The 18,580-nt window shown below is 45.1% G+C and overlaps 1 protein-coding gene across 1 annotated transcript in view; it reads right to left on the reverse strand.

Annotated features, from left to right (window-relative positions):
* CFAP92 (cilia and flagella associated protein 92 (putative)) overlaps window positions 1–15,370 on the reverse strand; it is a 38,342-nt gene extending 22,972 nt beyond the window's left edge. The window contains 4 exon segments of the mRNA XM_070416973.1: window positions 4,210–4,333; window positions 10,844–11,065; window positions 11,703–11,893; window positions 15,118–15,370. Coding sequence (XP_070273074.1) covers window positions 4,210–4,333; window positions 10,844–11,065; window positions 11,703–11,893; window positions 15,118–15,370 — 790 coding nt within the window.
* Window positions 15,371–18,580: the final 3,210 nt, after the last annotated feature.

Genomic DNA, 18,580 nt, shown 5'->3' on the forward strand with positions numbered 1-18,580 from the left:
CCTGGCTCTCCACCTGCTACTGCCTGAGGACATGGGCAGGAGGGACTAAAGTTACCATGAGCTATTGGTTCCATTGTGTAGAGGCCGATGGAACTGACGAGAGAGCCCAGAGCTAGATCCACACACATAAGGGACTTAATAGATGCCAGAGGTGGCATTTCCAATCAGTGGGGAGGAATGGACTAGTCAATTAATTATATTGACGATCTATTTGCAGGCAAAGGAAACTATCCGACACCTCATGCCATATGCAGAATGAACTGCAGGCTACAGGTGGGAAACAAAATCTTCAAAATCATGAGAAGATACATGGGAGACTATACTGACATCCTGAGGAGGAAAGATTTCACATTACTCAGTCTGTGATATTTCTCATGTATGTCACAGACAATGCATAATTATCCAGAAGATGTAAAATATAAAGCTTGTCAATCCCTTAGAAAAATTGAAACCCAACAGAAAAATAAGCAGAGATAGCTGGCTGGTGTGGCTCAATAGTTGAGCATTGACCCATGAACCAGGAGGTCATGGTTCGCTTCCCTGTCAGGGCACATGCCCAGGTTGTGGGCTCAATCCCCAGTAGGTGGCGTGCAGGAGGCAGCTGATCGATGATTCTTTCATCATTGATATTTCTATTGCTCTCTCCCTCTCCCTTTCTCTCTCTGAAATCAATAAAAACATATTAAAAAAAATAAGCAAAGATATAAGGATAGCCAGATCATATAAGAGTGTGATCAAATAAGCATATGAGATGCTCTCAAACCCACTAGCAATCAGTGACTAAGCCCCCAACTGTGTCAAGCATGGGTGATGACGTGGAGAAAGAGGAATTCTCAGGACTGCTGTCAGGAGGGCAAATAGGTACAACCCAGCGAGTGAACTGGCAGCATCCTGAGGAGTAATGGAGTTTCATGCCGGGGGTGTTTCCCTGCATCTAGAAGGGTTCAGGAATCTGGAGAAGGGGCTGCAAGTAAATTAATAAAGAGACTAGACATGAAATGTAAATTTGGAAGGCATTTTGGGGAGCCAGAGAAGCCCCTAACCTCAGTAACCAAGTTCTCCGAGTCTCTGGACCCCTAGCTTTTTATTAACACAAATTGCCCTAAAGCAAAGCAGATATACATATCAAAGGTAAGGATTGGTATACAGTAGGCATTGTCAAGTTGGGGGGACTGCCTTCAGCTGTTCTAGTAGCAGGCAATAATATATGCAGATTTTCAGGTTTGGGGAAATGCTTTCAGCGATTCCAGCAGGCAATAATATGCATCTCCAACCGTGCTGAAGCCTCAAGGTCCACCAACCTTTTGATGAACTTCTTGCATTTATGACCTGCTGGAATTAGCTGCCAGCAGTTTCATATGCCTGGCAACCATGCTGGGCAATTCCCTACACCAGTGATTTTCAACCTTTTTTATCTCATGGCACACATAAACTAATAACTAAAATTCTGCAGCACACCAAAAAAATATATTCTATATTTTGCTGATCTGACCAAAAAATAGGTCTAATTTTGATTCATTCACACTGAATGGCTATTGTTGTGTCAGCTGTTGTCATCTTTTCATTTGACAATCTAAGGCAATGGTTCTCAACCTTCCTAATGTTGTGACCCTTTAATACAGTTCCTCATGTTGGGGTGACCCCCAACCATAAAATTATTTTCGTTGCTACTTCATAACTGTAATTTTGCTACTGTTATGAATCGTAATGTAAATATCTGATATGCAGGATGTATTTTCATTGTTACAAATGGAACATAATTAAAGCCTAGTGATTAATCACAAAAACAATATAATTATATATGTGTTTTCCGATGGTCTTAGGCGACCCCTGTGAAAGGGTTGTTCGACCCCCAAAAGGGTCGCGACCCACAGGTTGAGAACCACTGATCTAAGGGAAAAGAGGTCAGTGGCCCTGATTAAATAGTCAGGTACTGCATGTTTTAAAAGTTCTTGTGGCACATGGGTTGAAAATCGCTGATCTAGACTCGCCTGCACGTGCACTAAGACACCTCAAGGATGCTCACTCGGCAGTGCTGGTGGCAGCGGGAAATTGGAGACAAGTCAGATGCCCCTCGGGGGGTACTACATGGATGAAGGATGGTACTTTATAGAAGTACCATCTAACGGGGTACTTTATAGAAGCTGGAATGAAGGTGCTGGACTTATGTATATTGACACACATTAATCTCAGAAATAAAGTTTAGTGCAAAAAGCAAGTTGCAAGAAGATATGTATGGTATAAAGTCATTTCTGTAACTCATAAAAACAAAAATCAAAATAATGATGTATGAATGGGTGAGAAAGAATGGGTGGCAGGAAGGACCAACAATCAACTTCTATCCAGGATAAGGTATACTTCTACTGCTTCTTCTTCTTTTTTTTGGTTAATCATCACCTGAGGATATTTTTTTTTCAATTGTTTTTTTTTTTTTTTTTTAGAGAGAGTGGGAGAGGAGAGAGAAAGAGAGAGAGAAACATCAATGTAAGAGAGACACATCAGATAGTTGCCTCCCACACACCCCCCGACTAGGGCCAGGTATCGAACCTGCAGCCCAGGTATGTTCCTTTGACCTGAATCAAACCCCAACATTCTAAGCACCGAGCCATGCTGGCCAGGGCAAGGTGACAGTATACTTTTGCTTGTTTATTTATTTCTTTTGTAAATCCTGACCAGAGGATATTTTTTTCCCCATTGCTTTTCAGTGAGATTGGAAGGGAGGGGGGAGAGAGAGAGAGAGAAACATCAATGTGAGGGACACATCCACTGGTTGCCTCCTGCACAAGCCCTGACTGGGGGCAGGAGCAAACCTGTCACCCTGCGTGGCTGATGCTCAAACCACTGGGCCACACCAGCCAGAGCCAGTATACTTCTTAAAAGTACAGTATGCAAAGGTGACTTCAACTATATCTGTAATCCTTTATTTCTTAAAAAAAGAAGAAAGAACAAGAAAGAGAAGAAGGAAATATAGCAAAATAGTAACACCTAAATCAGTGATGGCGAACCTATGACACGCGTGTCAGAGGTGACACGCGAACTCATTTTTTTGGTTGATTTTTCTTTGTTAAATGCCATTTAAATATATAAAATAAATATCAAAAATATAAGTCTTTGTTTTACTATGGTTGCAAATATAAAAAAATGTCTTATGTGACACGGCACCAGAGTTAAGTTAGGATTTTTCAAAATGCTGACACGCCGAGCTCAAAGGTTCACCATCACTGACCTAAATTGTGGGTACATTGTCATATTTTTCTGTGTACTTTTCTATCTTTATTTAAAAGTAAAAAGGATGGTTGGAAGATCTCATTAAAATGCGTAAAGAACAGAAGAAGGAGTGGGGCTGTTTAATCTGTAAAAGGGAGAACTCAGAACAAGCTGAGAGATGTTCAGATATGAAAGTGTGGACTAGTCTTTCAGGGCCTTAAACACAGGGAAGAATCTTATCAATTGTGTTTCCAGCACCTCGTACAGAGCCTGACTCAAGCAGTCACTCCTCTGCAGCGTCAGGTCAGCGTAGCATCAGAACCAGGGAAAGCAGATGGACTGATTGGGAGCTAAGGAAGTGACTTGGAGCAGTTACAGCTGAATGAATGGGAAATGGCCCTCACAGCAGGCTGCCAGGGCACTGGCTCTAGAATTTTCTACCTCCATCTGGAAACCCTGCTGCTTGTGAAAAACTGGTGAGCAGTTCCTACTACCTGGGATGTTCTATCCCTCATTCCACAATAAGCAAACAGCTTCCTATCTTCCAAATAGAGTCTTTCCTCCACTCTTTCATGCTTCCCCAACATACTACATACCTACCCCTAACATAGCATCTATCACATAGAATTGTAATTATTTGCTTGAACGTCTCCAGTAGACATTAGCGATTTTCATGTTTCCCATATTCACAACACCATGGATCAAGAACACAAAAATAATGGAAGAGTGGGAAGGGGTGGATAGATGGGGTAATGCAGGTAAAGTAAATGGAATGGAATGGAATTAAATGAATGGATGGATGGATGGGTGGGTGGGTGGATGGATGGATGGGTGGGTGGCGGGAATGGATGGATGAGGTGAGATAGAATGGATAAGTTGAAAGTATGCGTAGTATCCTTTTATTTGGAGTAACATTTGGTCAGATATCAAAGAATCTTATAGAAGTATTTTATAATTCTTCTAAGTCTAGTTATATTATAAAATTCCAAAACCCAATCCTACTTTGAAAGTTTTGCTTTTATATTATGTTTGTTAAGCTGCTAAATAATAGTCTCTCAATTAATTCCTTCATCTCCATCACTGTTGCTCCTCCCAAAGAAATAGTTGGTATTCCTGAAATGCTCCACTTGAAAAATTCACAAAGAGAAAAATAAATAAAAAGGTGAAAAAACCAGGGACCAGAGAGATCTAAGAATCTATTTATTGGACTAAATGTAGACAAATTAAAAATATAGCATTGCATGTCTCTAACCCAATGTTTCTCAAATGTCAATATGCACATGAATTACCTGGGAGTTTTGTTAAATAAAATACAGATTATGGTTTAGTAAGCCTGGGATGGGCCTGAGAGCCCACATTTCACAGGCTCTCCAGTAACGCTGGTGCTATTGGGCTGTGGACCACACTTGTACTATCAACTTCTAACCAACTAGAAAATACAGGGTGGGGAAAAGTAGGTTTATAGTTGTTCATTTGGAAAGTAATTCAATAATTACAAAATAACACTACAAGAATAAACTGTGTTTCCATACACCTGTAATGTTGCCTCCTTTTGCCCACCCTGCATGATGGAAAATAATATATATTTTTAATAAAAGTAACTGGAATTTAAAAATATCCAGGAATTCATTTATAGGAATTATCCCACAGTGTTTATAAGAAGAAGAAAGAATAAACTCTATTAAGAAAGTCATAAAGGAGGACCTGAATTAGGTGAAATGATATAGCATGATCAGGGATGGGAGGACTTCTCAATGTAAAAATGTCAATTCCTCCCAAATTAATCTATAATTCAATGCAGAACACATTTTTTAAATTAAGATATTTAAATGACATTTTGACTTGGTTGTACCCATCCCATTCCCCCAAGCCAGCAGCTGGGCTCCATTCTACCCATGGTCCCCACAGCATCCATGGAAACTCCTTCTCCAGGCCCTTCCTAGGCTCCAAGAGGCCCCAAGAGCCATTGCACCCTCAGCCAGCAAGGGCTGTGAACACAGTGATCTGAGGTGTTGGTTGGGATCACACTCCCAAGATTCCCAAGAATTCTGGTTTTAGAACTTGGTGCAAATTACTTTAACCACTCAGTCACCTTGTGTAGCAAATGGAGATAGTAACACCACCTCACAGTGATCATTATGAATATTACAGGAGATAAAGTAACACATGCCAAAGTGCAGTGTCGGACGTAAAACGTGCTCATAAACACAAGCTCTCCTTTAACTTCACCTGGATTGCACGAGCCCCCTAGTAACTGAATTTACTAAAAATCTACATGGCTCAGCCTTAGCTGATTTGGCTCAATGGATAGAGCATCGATTGGCCTGTGGACTGAAGAGTCTCTGGTTTGATTCTGGTCAAGGGCACATGCCCAGGTTGCAGGCTTGATTCTCAGTGTGGGGCGTGCATGGGGCAGCCAATCAATGATTCTCTCTCATCATTGATGTTTCTATCTCTCTCTCTCTCTCTCTCTCCCTTCCTCTCTGAAATCAGTAAAAATATATTTTTAAAAATCTACATGGCTCATGGTGGGAGTCTGTAGGACTAGTACAAGACAGGGCTCCACTGCCACTCCCCCAAACACCATGAGTCCTTCCTTATCCAACTGTAGCAAGATCTTCCCATCTGAGTAGCTTTTTCTTCCCCTCGATATTCTTGGGAAAAGCTTCAGGCACTGCTGGGTGAGACCTGGTAATATTTATTAGCAAATGTCTCCCAACATCTTGTTCCAAACTAGTTCACCAAGAAATGAGGGTCCTTCCACATTTTGTGATGCCAGCCTCAGACAGAAGGCCTGTATGTGGCGAGCACAAGTAAAAGGGTTTGTCAATAATAAATGAGTAAGTGATTGAATTATGCAAACTAATTATAATTATTTGGACAAATGAAGGCAAGAGGAGGCCTCCATTTTTTTATGTAATACCCCACAAAGAGAAGAAAAAAAAAGAAGAAATGCCTACTATCTATTCAACTGTCTACTTCACACTGTTTACATTAGAAAATACTCAAAACACTTCTGGCTTCCTAAGTTCCCACCTATAAGGAATGAGTAAGCAATTATAGCATTACCAGCAGATGAGATATTATTTAGCCACCACAAATAAAGTTTATGGAAGGTTCTGAAGGACATTGGAAAGTGCATGTAATGACACATTACTCTCAGAACACACAATATGTGTCCAGGATAACTTTATCTATGTCAAAAAAAAATCTTAGAGAAAGGCTCTGATAAACCTAAATATGGCCATGCTTGTTCCTAGTGATGGAATTAGAGGTCATTTTCCCTGTTTGTTTGGTACTTTTTAACTTCACTGAATTTTCTAAAAAACACACATATAACTTCTACCGTTAGAAGGTGTTTTTTGTAAGCCACAACATAGACAAAAAAGAAAGAAAGAAAAAAAAATCCGCAACAAAAAGTGAGGTGTGCAGGGAGCAGTTTGCTTTGGCACCAACAGAGCGGCCAGTAGATAGAAGGCAAAGGTACCGGGGCACACACACACTACAGCAGCATCACCCGTCCGTCGCTCTCCCTGCCACCGTCTTCACTCAGCTCGTCCACAACAGTCATCTCTACTCACCATGTAAAGACTTTATGGGTTTTCCTACTCTGGCTGTCTTTACCGGGTCATACGCCTGGCTCCACTCATTTTTGGCCGGACTGCTTTGTTCGGATGGTGTCTTCTCATTTGAAAACAAATGTTTCACTTCCTCTGGAACGCAGGATGAAAAAAGAATCATTGATTCAATCAACCAGAAGGACTTGCTGGATGCCTACGATGTGACAATGGCTCTGTGGGTGTTGGAGATGGAGCAACGGGGAAGAGAGATCAGGCTCCGGGCCTCCTGGAGTTGTTGCTTAGGGGGCTGCTTCAAAATACCAGGAGACTCAAACCTCCACAGGCAATGGCTTCTCCCAGATAAGACCTCTAAGTGCTGGATATATACTATTCCATGTAATCATCACAGTTCACTTGAAGGAGAGCATTCCCACTCCCCCATTTCACACATGACACTCAGGTAACTGTCCCGGGGCCGAGAACTGGCCTGAGCAAAGTCAGGACTACACCCCGAGCATTTGTCCCCAGCGTGGAGATGACCCTTCATGCATGTCGGTCACTTCTGTCAAAGTGGGGCTTGGCTTACGCATGGCAGCAACCAGCATGTGTGGAATGATGAGTGCGCAGAGGAAGGGAATGAATGAGTGGAGATGATGGGAGCTCTAAGAAAGATGTGGGGACAAAGAAGTGAAATCGGGTCGTGCTGAAGGATGGCTAAAAACTTTGGAGAAAGAAATGGGGCTAAGGGCCCCCTCCCTATACCAGATGCCCGAAGGCTGGCCCTGCCATGAGGAAAAGCCTCGTCTCTTCAGGGCCCAGGGGATGGACCAGGTATGGTGTGGGAGAGGCAATGAGAAAGGAGCCTTGGGGAATAAATGATAAGGTGCCTTCAAGGCTGGACTCAGATCAGACTTGTTCTCCCCTAAGTCACTGGCAAACCATAAAAAAATTGCAGAGTAATGAAGTGCCAGGGTAAAGGGTGATGTAGAAAGGTCATGGAACAATGACAGAAGAGAGGAGGCAGGAATAGAGCTGGGTGTGCAAAGAGCCAGCCGAGGGAGAGAAGCTCAGAGAATAACACACAGGCAGGGACACCAACGGGGTGTCAGTGGGTGGGTGGCCAAGAGCTGAGGACGTAGCAGGAGTCAACTGTGACTTGGGGGGCTTCAAGAATGAGGTAATTTTTATCCAATACCGAGACACCAAGAGATGGAGCAGATTTTATAGAAGAGAAATGCGAACTCTTGACTGGCATGCTCCAGTTCAACACCAGCAGACTGAAAGCTAACAAATTCTGGCACGTGACCTACAGTGTATTCAAATACATTTCATATCTCCTGGATAACAAACCTCATATGGTAGTTCTGCACTACCATACGTACTTTCCAGAAGAAAGTTTTTAAGTGATAAAAGGCAGGACTTAAGACAACATGTGTAGTAGAGTCATTTTTGTTAACATTTTGTACCCACATAGACAGTGACGGGGAAATGTTAGCAACGGCTCTCTGTGGTCAGGCATCAGATGATCTTCAATTTCTTCTTCTTTGAGCTAGTCTATTTCTAAATTTTTTTCAAAGCAAACATACACTGATTTTTGTAATAGAAAAAAATCGCTAAACAGATGCAGAGGACACTAAGCTTGGACAAGGTTCGAAGAAAGGCAGGTGCTCTTATTTCAAGAAGGCGAAGCAAAGGGCCTGTGGCCCCACCCAGCAGGGCCTACAACACCCTTCCTCCTTCGTTTTCTGGCCAGCTGACTCCATTTACGCTTCCAACCTTGGCTCCCGTGGCCCCTTCTGCAGGAAGCCATCTTCATACACACACCCCAGCACCTCTGCTTCAATGTGAGCCCCCTGCCGGACAGATGTTTACCAGAAATTCTGCTCAGCAGCTCTGGGACAGGCCTGGAACCTGCCTTCAGGCAGCACTCCCAGTGCATCTAATGCAAGTGGTTTAGAGCCCACACTTTCAGGTCCTGGGTCTTTCTTTGGTACAAGTGAGAAAAGTCCACTTGAATCCGATGTTCTCACACAGGAACCCTACAATTAGTAGTTTACATACAAACCAGTGGTTACCAGCAAGGGGTAGTTTTGTCCCCCACTCCCATCAGCGGACAATGTCCGAAGAAATTCTTGATTGTCACAACTGGGAGGCTACTTTTGACAGCAAGAGATGCTGCCAGACATGCTCCAATGCACAGGACAGTCCCATAACAAGGAAGGATCAGACCCAAATGCCAGTGGTGCCAGGGGTAAAAAAACCCTGGATGCAAATGAAATATTAAAAGCTGGAAGCCCTGTCGTAGCTGGTTTGGCTCAGTGGGTAGAGTGTCAGCCTGTGGACTGAAGGGTCCCTGGTTTGATTTGGGTCAAGGTCACATGCCTGGGTTGTGGGTTCGGTCCCCATTAGGGGGCATGCAGGAGACAGCCAATCAATGATTCTCTCTCATCATTGATGTTTCTATCTCTTTCTTCCTCTCCTTTCCTCTCTGAAATCAATCTATCATAATAAAAGGGTAATATGCTAATTAGACTGGATGTCCTTCTGGAAGACCTTCCAGACAAAGCCCAGGCTGCAAGGGAAGCCAGGGTTCTGGGTGCCAGAGGGAAGCTGGAGCCAGCAGCTGACAGAAGGAAGGCCTACTCTTGCATGAATTTTGTGCATTGGGCCTCTAGTATATCCTATATAATAAAAGGCTAATATGCAAATTGTCCCCTTGATTGGGAGTTTGACTGGGAGTTCAACCTGGACTTTGACCAAGGGTGGGGATGGCCGGCCAACTGCCCATGGCCCCTTCCCCCTGCCAGCCAGACTCCACTTGTGCACAAATTCGTGCACCAGGCCTCTAGTGTGTGTGTGTGTGTGTGTGTGTGTGTGTGTGTGTATCTGGAAGCCCTAAGCACCTATCATCACAAAGGCTCCTTGAGAGGGGGGCTTTAAACCCAGAGAAAGGGCAGATTTTCAAGTTACAAGTAACTGATTGTGGCGCTGCCATTTGCTCCCAGCAAGTGACAGTCTTGCTGTGCTTACTGTCAAATCAGAAAACTTGTACTTCCCTGCAAGCCACCAGCAGAAGCAATAGTACCACACTCCAAGTGCTCTCAGAGGCTCATGGCTTTTACCTTTTAACATCTCCAAAATGGGGATGACTCTGTATAATTAATGTCATGGCATCGTTTAATTGGCAGCCTTTTACTATAGTTTTCATTTATTTAATTTTGTATTTTTGTATTTTTTTATTGATTTCAGAGAGGAAGGGAGAGGGAGAGAGAGATAGAAACATCACTGATGAGAGAGAATCATTGATTGGCTGCCTCCTGCACGCCCCACCCTGGGGACCAAGCCTGCAACCTGGGCATGTGCCCTGACTAGGAATTGAACCGTGACCTCCTGGTTCATAGGTCGACACTCAACCACTGAGCCACCCTGGCTGGGCTGTTATTGTTTTTAAAAGTTCTAGAGTCAACGCACACTCCCCTTTTGTTTGTGTCTGGAGGGGTGTGGGGGACCACGCCCACTGCCCTGCTCTGGGCATCTGATTAGCGGAAGTAGGTACCCAAGGCCACCAGCTAGTATAAGACAGAGACAGGATGGAATTCAGCTGTCTGCCTTCAAAGCCTGGGTTGTTCTACTCCTTCCAGCACTCTCCTTCGAGGGGAATTCAAAGGAGACTTGAAATCCTTTCACACACGTAAGAGCTTCACCGTGTGAAAACGCTAACATGGTGTCTCGGGGTGGTGGGAACTTTAAAAAGTTTTCTCTTGTTTCTTGGTATCCTCTAATTTTTTTTTTCAGCGAACACACAATACTCATCCAGGGAGCGAGGCTTGGTGTGGGTGACTATGTGAGCACCGCCCAGGGACAGGAAGTCCCTTGAGGTGGCAGAGGGGGAGTTGGTGGCTAATGTGCTTGCACGCAGAGAGCAGGAGGCTCTTCCACAGCCGAGGATACTGGAGGGCTGACATACCGCTGACACAGAAACAGCGGGAGCCCAGGAAAAGGAGGTCGAGGGGACGCCGGCTTCTCTCCTGTTACTGGTGAGAAGCCACACCCCCTAGAAACATTTAAAATAAAACACGGATCCCTGACTCACCAAAAGATCCCCCATCTTCTGAGTAGGCAGAAGGCTTTATTGGATAAAACCTGATTTTTTTGGAAATCCTGTCCGTAGTGTCCCAGAGCCTCAAGGTTATTTTGTGGAAATTGATTTTCTTGAGTAATTCCTTTGTCACGTTGATGTTAAACCTTTGGGTCCATGACACCCAGACTTTGCTTCCTTCCTGACGTGGCTTCATCGTCTGTGAGGAAAAATACCAAGAGGCTTTCAGTGGGAGGCTCAGCAGCCCGGAGGACCCGCCTCTGCCAGCCTCCCCCCACTGACAGGGAGGCCTGGCCCTGCTCTCCACCTGTCTGGCCTCTGTGTCTGGCTCTCTCCCAGGTTCCAAATCACACCGGGAAATGGGTGTCATGGGCTGGGCCCTGTCACACTCTGGGTTCCTTGGAAAAAAAATTAAGTTAAAGAAATTACCTACAAAAGAGTGTCCTTCCCAGTGACTACAATCCCAGCTGGACCGCAGGCAGGAGTGTGTGTGTGTGTGTGTGTGTGTGTGCAGGCAGGCAGGTGTGCACACATTTCCTCACATGCACACAAAGAGAGAAATTGCAGGAGCTACAAAAACCTTTGAAACACTAAAGAAAGTACAAGGTAAAAATATCTAAAGAAAAAACCACGTAATGGGTATTATGAGGTTAATGCAGATTCTCATTCGGTAGGTCTGGGGCGGGGCCCAAGATCCTGCATTTTTAGCAACTTCCAGGGGAAACAAGTACATTTTGTGTAGTGAGTATTGGGTTGTATGCTATATGGGAGGCTACACACACACACACACACACACACACACACACACACAAACATGCACACGCACACACGCACACCTTTACTCCCGTTTCCATGAACAATTTGACCACCGTTGGAAACACCACTATGTCCATGATTTTAGGCTCTTTATCCTCTGGCAGAAGGAAATACTCAATGTGGTAGATACGATGACCCTTTACAACAGATTTTTCCATTTTGGAGTGTTTCCTGTATTTTTCGAGCAAACTTACGAATTTTCTCTTCGGACCTAGAAGATACAGATTTAATGAGTCTTGTTTTACCCTCGCAGTTCCCACACCGCCTGCCTGGCCTGGGGGGCTCTCCTAGCCAGCGGAGTGGCAGGCTACTCTGGACTAGGACTAGGCACAAGGGTGCATGATTTCAGTGCATGACTCTGAGAGTGATTGTCTCCTTATATTTTTTCACCGTAGGCACCGCACCTGCCTCCCCCTAGTCTCAGCAGTAAAGTAAAACACAAATCACAGCACATATGACTTGTGCCACCCCGGCAGTATAAGGCAGGTCCTGAAGAACAGCAGAGGAGGCTGGGGTGAACTCTGCTGGGAGGGTGGGGGGAGCCCCTGAGGGGACCTCAGCAGAGTCCAGTAGAAGGGAAGCTGGCAGGCATCGCAGGCAGAGGGCAAAGCCCAGCAAAACCTCATGCGCACAGCTGCACAGCGTGGGGCGGATGGGGAAAGGATGCAGAAAGTAAGGACGGGCTTCACCAGAGATCAGGGCCTCCACTGCCTGCCCTTGCCCTCTAGGCTAGCCTTTGCACACCAGGAGAAGTTGCTTTCGAAGCTCCATAAATATTTAATCTAAATTTTATCCTATAAAAACGTGATGACTATATTTAAAGCTGAAGTTTTAAAATCTCAAGTTGTTTGTTTTTTTTAACACTCAAGAGAACCCAGGAGACTGCTTCTGAATTAATTGTGAGCCACCAGCAGAGTTAGCTTTTGTGCAGAGTTTGGAATAAAGGTTGGTAGGCATTAGACTTGCTTGGGAAGGTGCAACTAATCATAAAGCTTGCTGCGTTTCCCAGGTTCGTGTTCTGATTCAATCCAAGGATATAAAGACCCTCCCATCAACAGGAAGAAAACATTGCTACAACCCCATTTGGTGAGAAATTGGACAGTATCTATAAAAAATATAAATGCATACAGTAAGTCCTCAATATCATTGATAGGTTCTGGACTACAAATAAAACCACATATAATGAAACCAATTTTACCATAGGCTAAGTGATAAAAACAAGAGTTAAGGTTTTACGGCACCTCATCAATGTTGTAATGAAATGACATCGAACGAAACAACATTATTCAAGGGCCCGCTGTACCGTAAGCCCAGCAATTCCACTTCTTGAAATTCAGGCTACAGAAGTGCCCACACACCTGAACAGAAGGGTGCACACAAGGAGGGCTACTGCAGGATTATAACAGAAAACATTTGCAAACAAATGTTCACCAATAAAGGGTAGGATAACTTAGAAACATACTATTAGGTGTTTCAAACAAAATATCAGCAAAGTCAAAACAAGTACGCTCATTTCCTAAGACATCTAAGACACTGTCAATTTTTTAAAGCAAATTTTAGAAAAGTATTGTAGCATCTTATTTCTCTTAAAAATAATTTGTATAAACATTATAAACAAATTCATAAATACTCAGATATCGAAGGGAAAAAACATCAAAACTAGAATTTTATACCCAGCTAAGGATAAAGACATGTCCCTTAAGGAGGACATGTCTTTGGGTGGATATAAGACTCTACAAAGCAAAATAAATGAACAAACAAACCAGAAATAAATTCCTAGATACAGAGAACAAATTGATGGGCACCAGATGGGAGGGATTGAGTGAAAATATAAAAGGAATTAAGTACAAATTGTCAGTTATGAAAGTAGTCATGGGGATGTAAAGCATAGGAAATAGTCAATAACATTGTAAATAATGATGCATGGTATCAGATGGGTGCTGGACTTATCATGGTGATCACTTTGTAAGGTATATAAATGTCTAATCATTACATTCTACACTGGAATCTAATGTGCTATTGCATGTCAGGAGTAATTGGAAAAATAAATTAATATAAAAGACTCTCAGACATGCAAGGCCTCATCAACTTTTGCTGCATCGAGATCTACTTTGTAAATGTCTTTTGAAGAAGAACCCAAATAAGAAAAAACAAGTCTAGGAGATGCTGTAGGAGACGGAAGGTTGAAGGTGATCAAATAAACACCAATTTTCTTTTAGTTGGTATTTGCCACCAGTCTTTTCTGGGCTCTGATATCAATAGACCCAAGCTAAAAGCATCATAATGGATAGAGGAGGTCACCACATTAGAACAGAAAGTTCAATTCACCAAGAAGATTGATCCGTTCTAAACAGGGGAGACACCTAAGCAAATAGTCTCCAAAATATCTGAAACCCACAGTTGACAACTACAAAGAGAAGCGGAAATTAATCATCATGGTGTGTGTGTGGGGGGGGGGGGGGGGGGGAGGGGTATAGTTTGCGTAGACAAAAAGGGTATATAAAAGTGGAGTACTTTTTTTCTGCCCCTCATCTTGGAATTCAACCAGATGACTTGCTTCGGCCAATAAAATGTTAGCAGGTGGGAGGTGCCAGAAGACCGAGTGCGTGGTGACTGGGCTGGCCGTCTGCTTTTCCATAATGTGAATGTGTCTGGATCAGCCCACGTGCCCAGAAGGAGGGTGACAGACACGTGAAGCGCAGCTGAACCACTGCAGGGAGCTCAGGCTGGAGCAGCTACCCTGTGATCCAGACAACCAAAGGGGTTCCTGGTTGAAGCCAATGGATCGGGGAGCTTGTTTGGGTTTGTCACACCGCCTTGTGGCAGTAATGGTCCATCAATTTACCTTTACACTCGGAAATTCATACACCTGAGAATCTGCATTTTAAATAAGGAAACTAGGTGATGCTCCATTAGTTTATGGAACCCAAGGCCTTAACCTCTCTGCCATTTCTTCGTCTGCAAAAAGCAGATCTAACACCATCCACTTCTTAGGGTTATGGAGTGGATTAAGTATGTGAAGACCGCACAACCACTGTGGGCCTCCTAAAATGGCACCTTCTTTCCTGATCTTGGCTCCTGGAATCTACCACCCTACTTGGGAGAGCCGGGGAGGGAGCATGTGTGTCCTAACCTCCTGGCAGAAGGCCATTAGTCTACCCCCTTTTTATTTTATTTTATTTTATTGATTGATTAAGGTATTACATATGTGTCCTTATCCTCCCATTGACCCCCCTCCCCTCACTCATGCCCTCACCTCCCTGTTGACTATGTCCATTGGTTAGGTTTATATGCATGCCTACAAGTCCTTTGGTTGATCTGTCCCCCTCACCCCCACCCTCCCCTACCTTCCCTCTGAGGTTTGATGGTCTGATGGATGCTTCTCCCTGTCCACCTCCTTTTGATAGAGTGTTGGGGTTCGGCTCCGGCACTTACTCACAATCTCGGGGAAGGCCAGTGAGATGATGAATTTGCAGGGGACCACCTGGGGCACGTCAGCATTTAAAGTGCTGGAGGACGCGGTGCTGCTGTACAGACGGTCAGACTCTGACTCGAGGGCCCGGGACCTGGCATTCATGTAGTCCTCCACATCACACTCGCTCATGGATTGGCAAAAGCTGCCCATGGAGGACATGGGCCCCATGCTCTCCATGTCCTCATCCTCCCAGTCCCAGGCTTGCAGCGACATGCTTGCGGCTGAGAGCTGCCCACCTTGCCCCACCTGGCTGGAAGGAAATAAAGGCACGTTTGTCGCCGCCCTCTGCTCCCCAGGAGCTTAGCCATTCTCCCTCCTCCCTTCCCTTGTCCTGTACAGAGTTGAATGGCCAAGGCCTCAGACTGCCGGGCATACAGTAGGCACTCAATAAAGTTAGACAATGAATGGCTGAACCGCAGAGAATGGTCCTGGCAGTAATTCGGATCATAAGCAGCACCCGTTTCTCCGACTTGGGTCTCTGCCCTCCCCCAGCCCTAGCTGCATTAATTGAGCACTTCTGGAATGCCTACACCAGGGAAATGCATTCACCAGGAACGAAAGGGGTGGGAGCAGAATCCCCCCGCGCTTTCACTCAGCGGGGCCTGGGGTGAGTGGCAAACGTAGCCCAAGGACAGCATGTGCAAGTGCCTGGCAGGTAAAGAGAACCCCGAGGCAAGACACAAATGGGCTTTGAGTGCTGGGCTCAAGACACAAGGAAGCCAAACCGGCTCAAGTTGAGGAAAGGATGCAGCGTTGGGCAGGGGATGGGGGCGGGTCCCCCCAAGGCACCCAGAGTACCTTCGAGCGGATGCACAGACAGCAGCTCAGGCTCTGGCCCTGGCGTCAGTCTGCACGCACAGCCACTGCGCAGCCGGCAGAGAGAGGAGGCCCGCGAGACAGGCGGGTCCATTGTGTTTGACAGTTGCTAGGAGACCGAGTGGATAAAGGGGGGCGGGGACTTCTCCCCTGGGGGCGGGGCTTCCTGCCTCAGTCACTGGCCTCAGACTCCTGGTACAGACAAGGTCTGGCAAACAGGTGTATCCAAATTCGGAGACCAGTTGGTTGAATCATTCATCCGCTCATTCCCTCAATCCTTAAGAGATTCCTACGCTGAACGGGAGCACCTATAATGCGCCTGACCCTTACTTACAGGAGGGGATAAAGGCAAAGGAACCAGTGGGCTCGGCAAACTCAGGTCCCCCATCCCATCCCAATTCACATAGACTTTGCATTCTGTCGCTGATGTCTTTGGAAGTGCATGGAAATTCTGTTAGGGATTGTGAGTCCAACCCAGAGATGAGGAAACTGAGGCTTAGAGAGGGGCAGCGATTTGCCTGAAGTCACACAGGGAGTGGGTGGCAGCACAGGATTTAAATTCAGACTATCTGACTCCAAAGCCTGGGCTCAGCTGTAAAATCCCCTTCCCCATCCCCACTGCCACTTAATCACCCCTTTCACTCTGCTCCTGGCAGCTGCTCCCCACGTAGAAGGCCAGAGAACACCCAAGGGGTGGGCAGAGGGACACATGGCGAAATGACACTATGTCACTTCAAAGGCCAGGTAAGACAACGACCATATACAGCTAAGTCCTCACTTGACATCATTAATAGGTTCTGTGACTTTAAGTGGAAGGAGATACAACAAAAACAATTTTGTCATGGGCTAATGGATTCAAACAGCAGTTAAGTTCCTACGGCATCTCATCGACATTATAAGGAAATGGCGTTGAGCAAAATGACATTATTTGAAGACCTGCTCTAATTTTGCCTTGTTCTCTTGGGGCCACTCATCCTAGAAAATCCAGCCACCAGGTCATGAGGGAGCACAGACAGCCACATGGAAAAGACATACATAGATGTTCTGGGCAACAATCCCAGCTGACTTCCAGCCTCAACTACCAGACGCAGCGAGAGTGCCAGACTTCAAATGACCCCGGCTCCCAGTCTTTGAGCCACCCCAGCTGACACCGTGTGTGGCAGAAACCAGCTGCCTCAACCAAGCCCTCCCCAAATTGCAGAATCATGAGCCAAGTACACTACTGTTGTTTTAAGCTACTAAGTTTGGGGATGATTTGTTGCACAAGAATAAATAACTGGAACAGAACTCATATGTTTTAAAGTTACCGCCAAGATTTTATTGCACAGCTAAGATTGGGAACCGCTGCCCAGAGAGAGGTGGTGTCCAGGTCAAGACCCAGAGCATCATGGGAGGGAATGAGGGCAGGGGTAAGAAATGGGCCCATAACCTCATCTTAGCAAAGATGGCCTTGTTAATGGGCCATCTGGATGGTTTCTCACTGGTGTTGCCTGGCCTCACTCACTGGGCTTGTGCGCATCTGGAGGGTCAGCAGGGCTGGAAGGCCCAAAATGGCATCGTGCAAATATCTTGCAGTTGGCGCCATTGGCTGGGGCACCGCATTTACCCTGCACGTGGCCCCTGACCCTCCCCCAGGCTGACCTGTCTTCCTCATGTGGCATTCTCGGGTCAGGGCTCCATGAGGGCAAAGGCGAAAGCTGCCTTGTAAGTGGCACAGCATATGTCACTAAGACTGCCTAGGGAGGGGGAGAGAGGCTGCGTGGAGGAGGGCAAGATGGCGCCAGGGCCTCTCCTCTTGCCCACACTTCCCTCTGGGGAGGGATGCCTGGTCCTCTCCCTTTGTCCCACGTCCCTGCATCCATGCTTCTCCAGCATTGGGGGATCAGCTATTCCGTGAGCCTGATCACAGTAGGCGCACCATCGGTGGCAGCACCAACTTTTATTATTATGTTGTAAAGACCTGTTGCTTTTCTGAGGGCAGCATTTTATTTTATTTTAAAGAAGTGTCTGATATATATATATATATATATATATATATATATATATATATATTAATTGATTTTTTTACAGACAGGAAGAGAGTTAGAAACATCGAACAGCTGCCTCTTGTACACCCCCTACTGGGGATGTGCCCGCAACCAAGGTACATGCCCTTGACCGGAATCGAACCTGGGACCCTTGAGTCCGCAGGCTGATGCTCTATCCACTGAGCCAAGCCGGTTAGGGCATAAATAGAACATTTTAATGAAAATTAATATTTTTTTCTTGGACATTAACTTACCAGAAACTGAATAACTGCACAAATTAATAAGCATAACGTAAATAAACCTATTTTTCTTGTTCTCCAAAAGTGAAATATTTCCTGTTGCACACACCAAACAAGTCAGTCCAAGACTAATGATGTGGCAATAGGCTGCTAAAATATTCACTGCTAATACTAATGGAGAGAAATGGTGCGCCTGTGCATTAGGGAAATGAATGCAACACAATTCTAGCAATCAGTCATTAGTGAGCACTGTAGTTTATTATTAATAATTATGTATAACAGGATATTGTAAAAATTAAGTGACAACATTTTTATTAAAACATTTCTTACATATCATTATA

This window comes from Myotis yumanensis, unplaced genomic scaffold, assembly GCF_028538775.1.
Source record: "Myotis yumanensis isolate MYYU_CA2020_CCGP unplaced genomic scaffold, mMyoYum1.0.hap1 SCAF_5, whole genome shotgun sequence".
In the NCBI taxonomy this organism is placed as follows: domain Eukaryota; kingdom Metazoa; phylum Chordata; class Mammalia; order Chiroptera; family Vespertilionidae; genus Myotis; species Myotis yumanensis.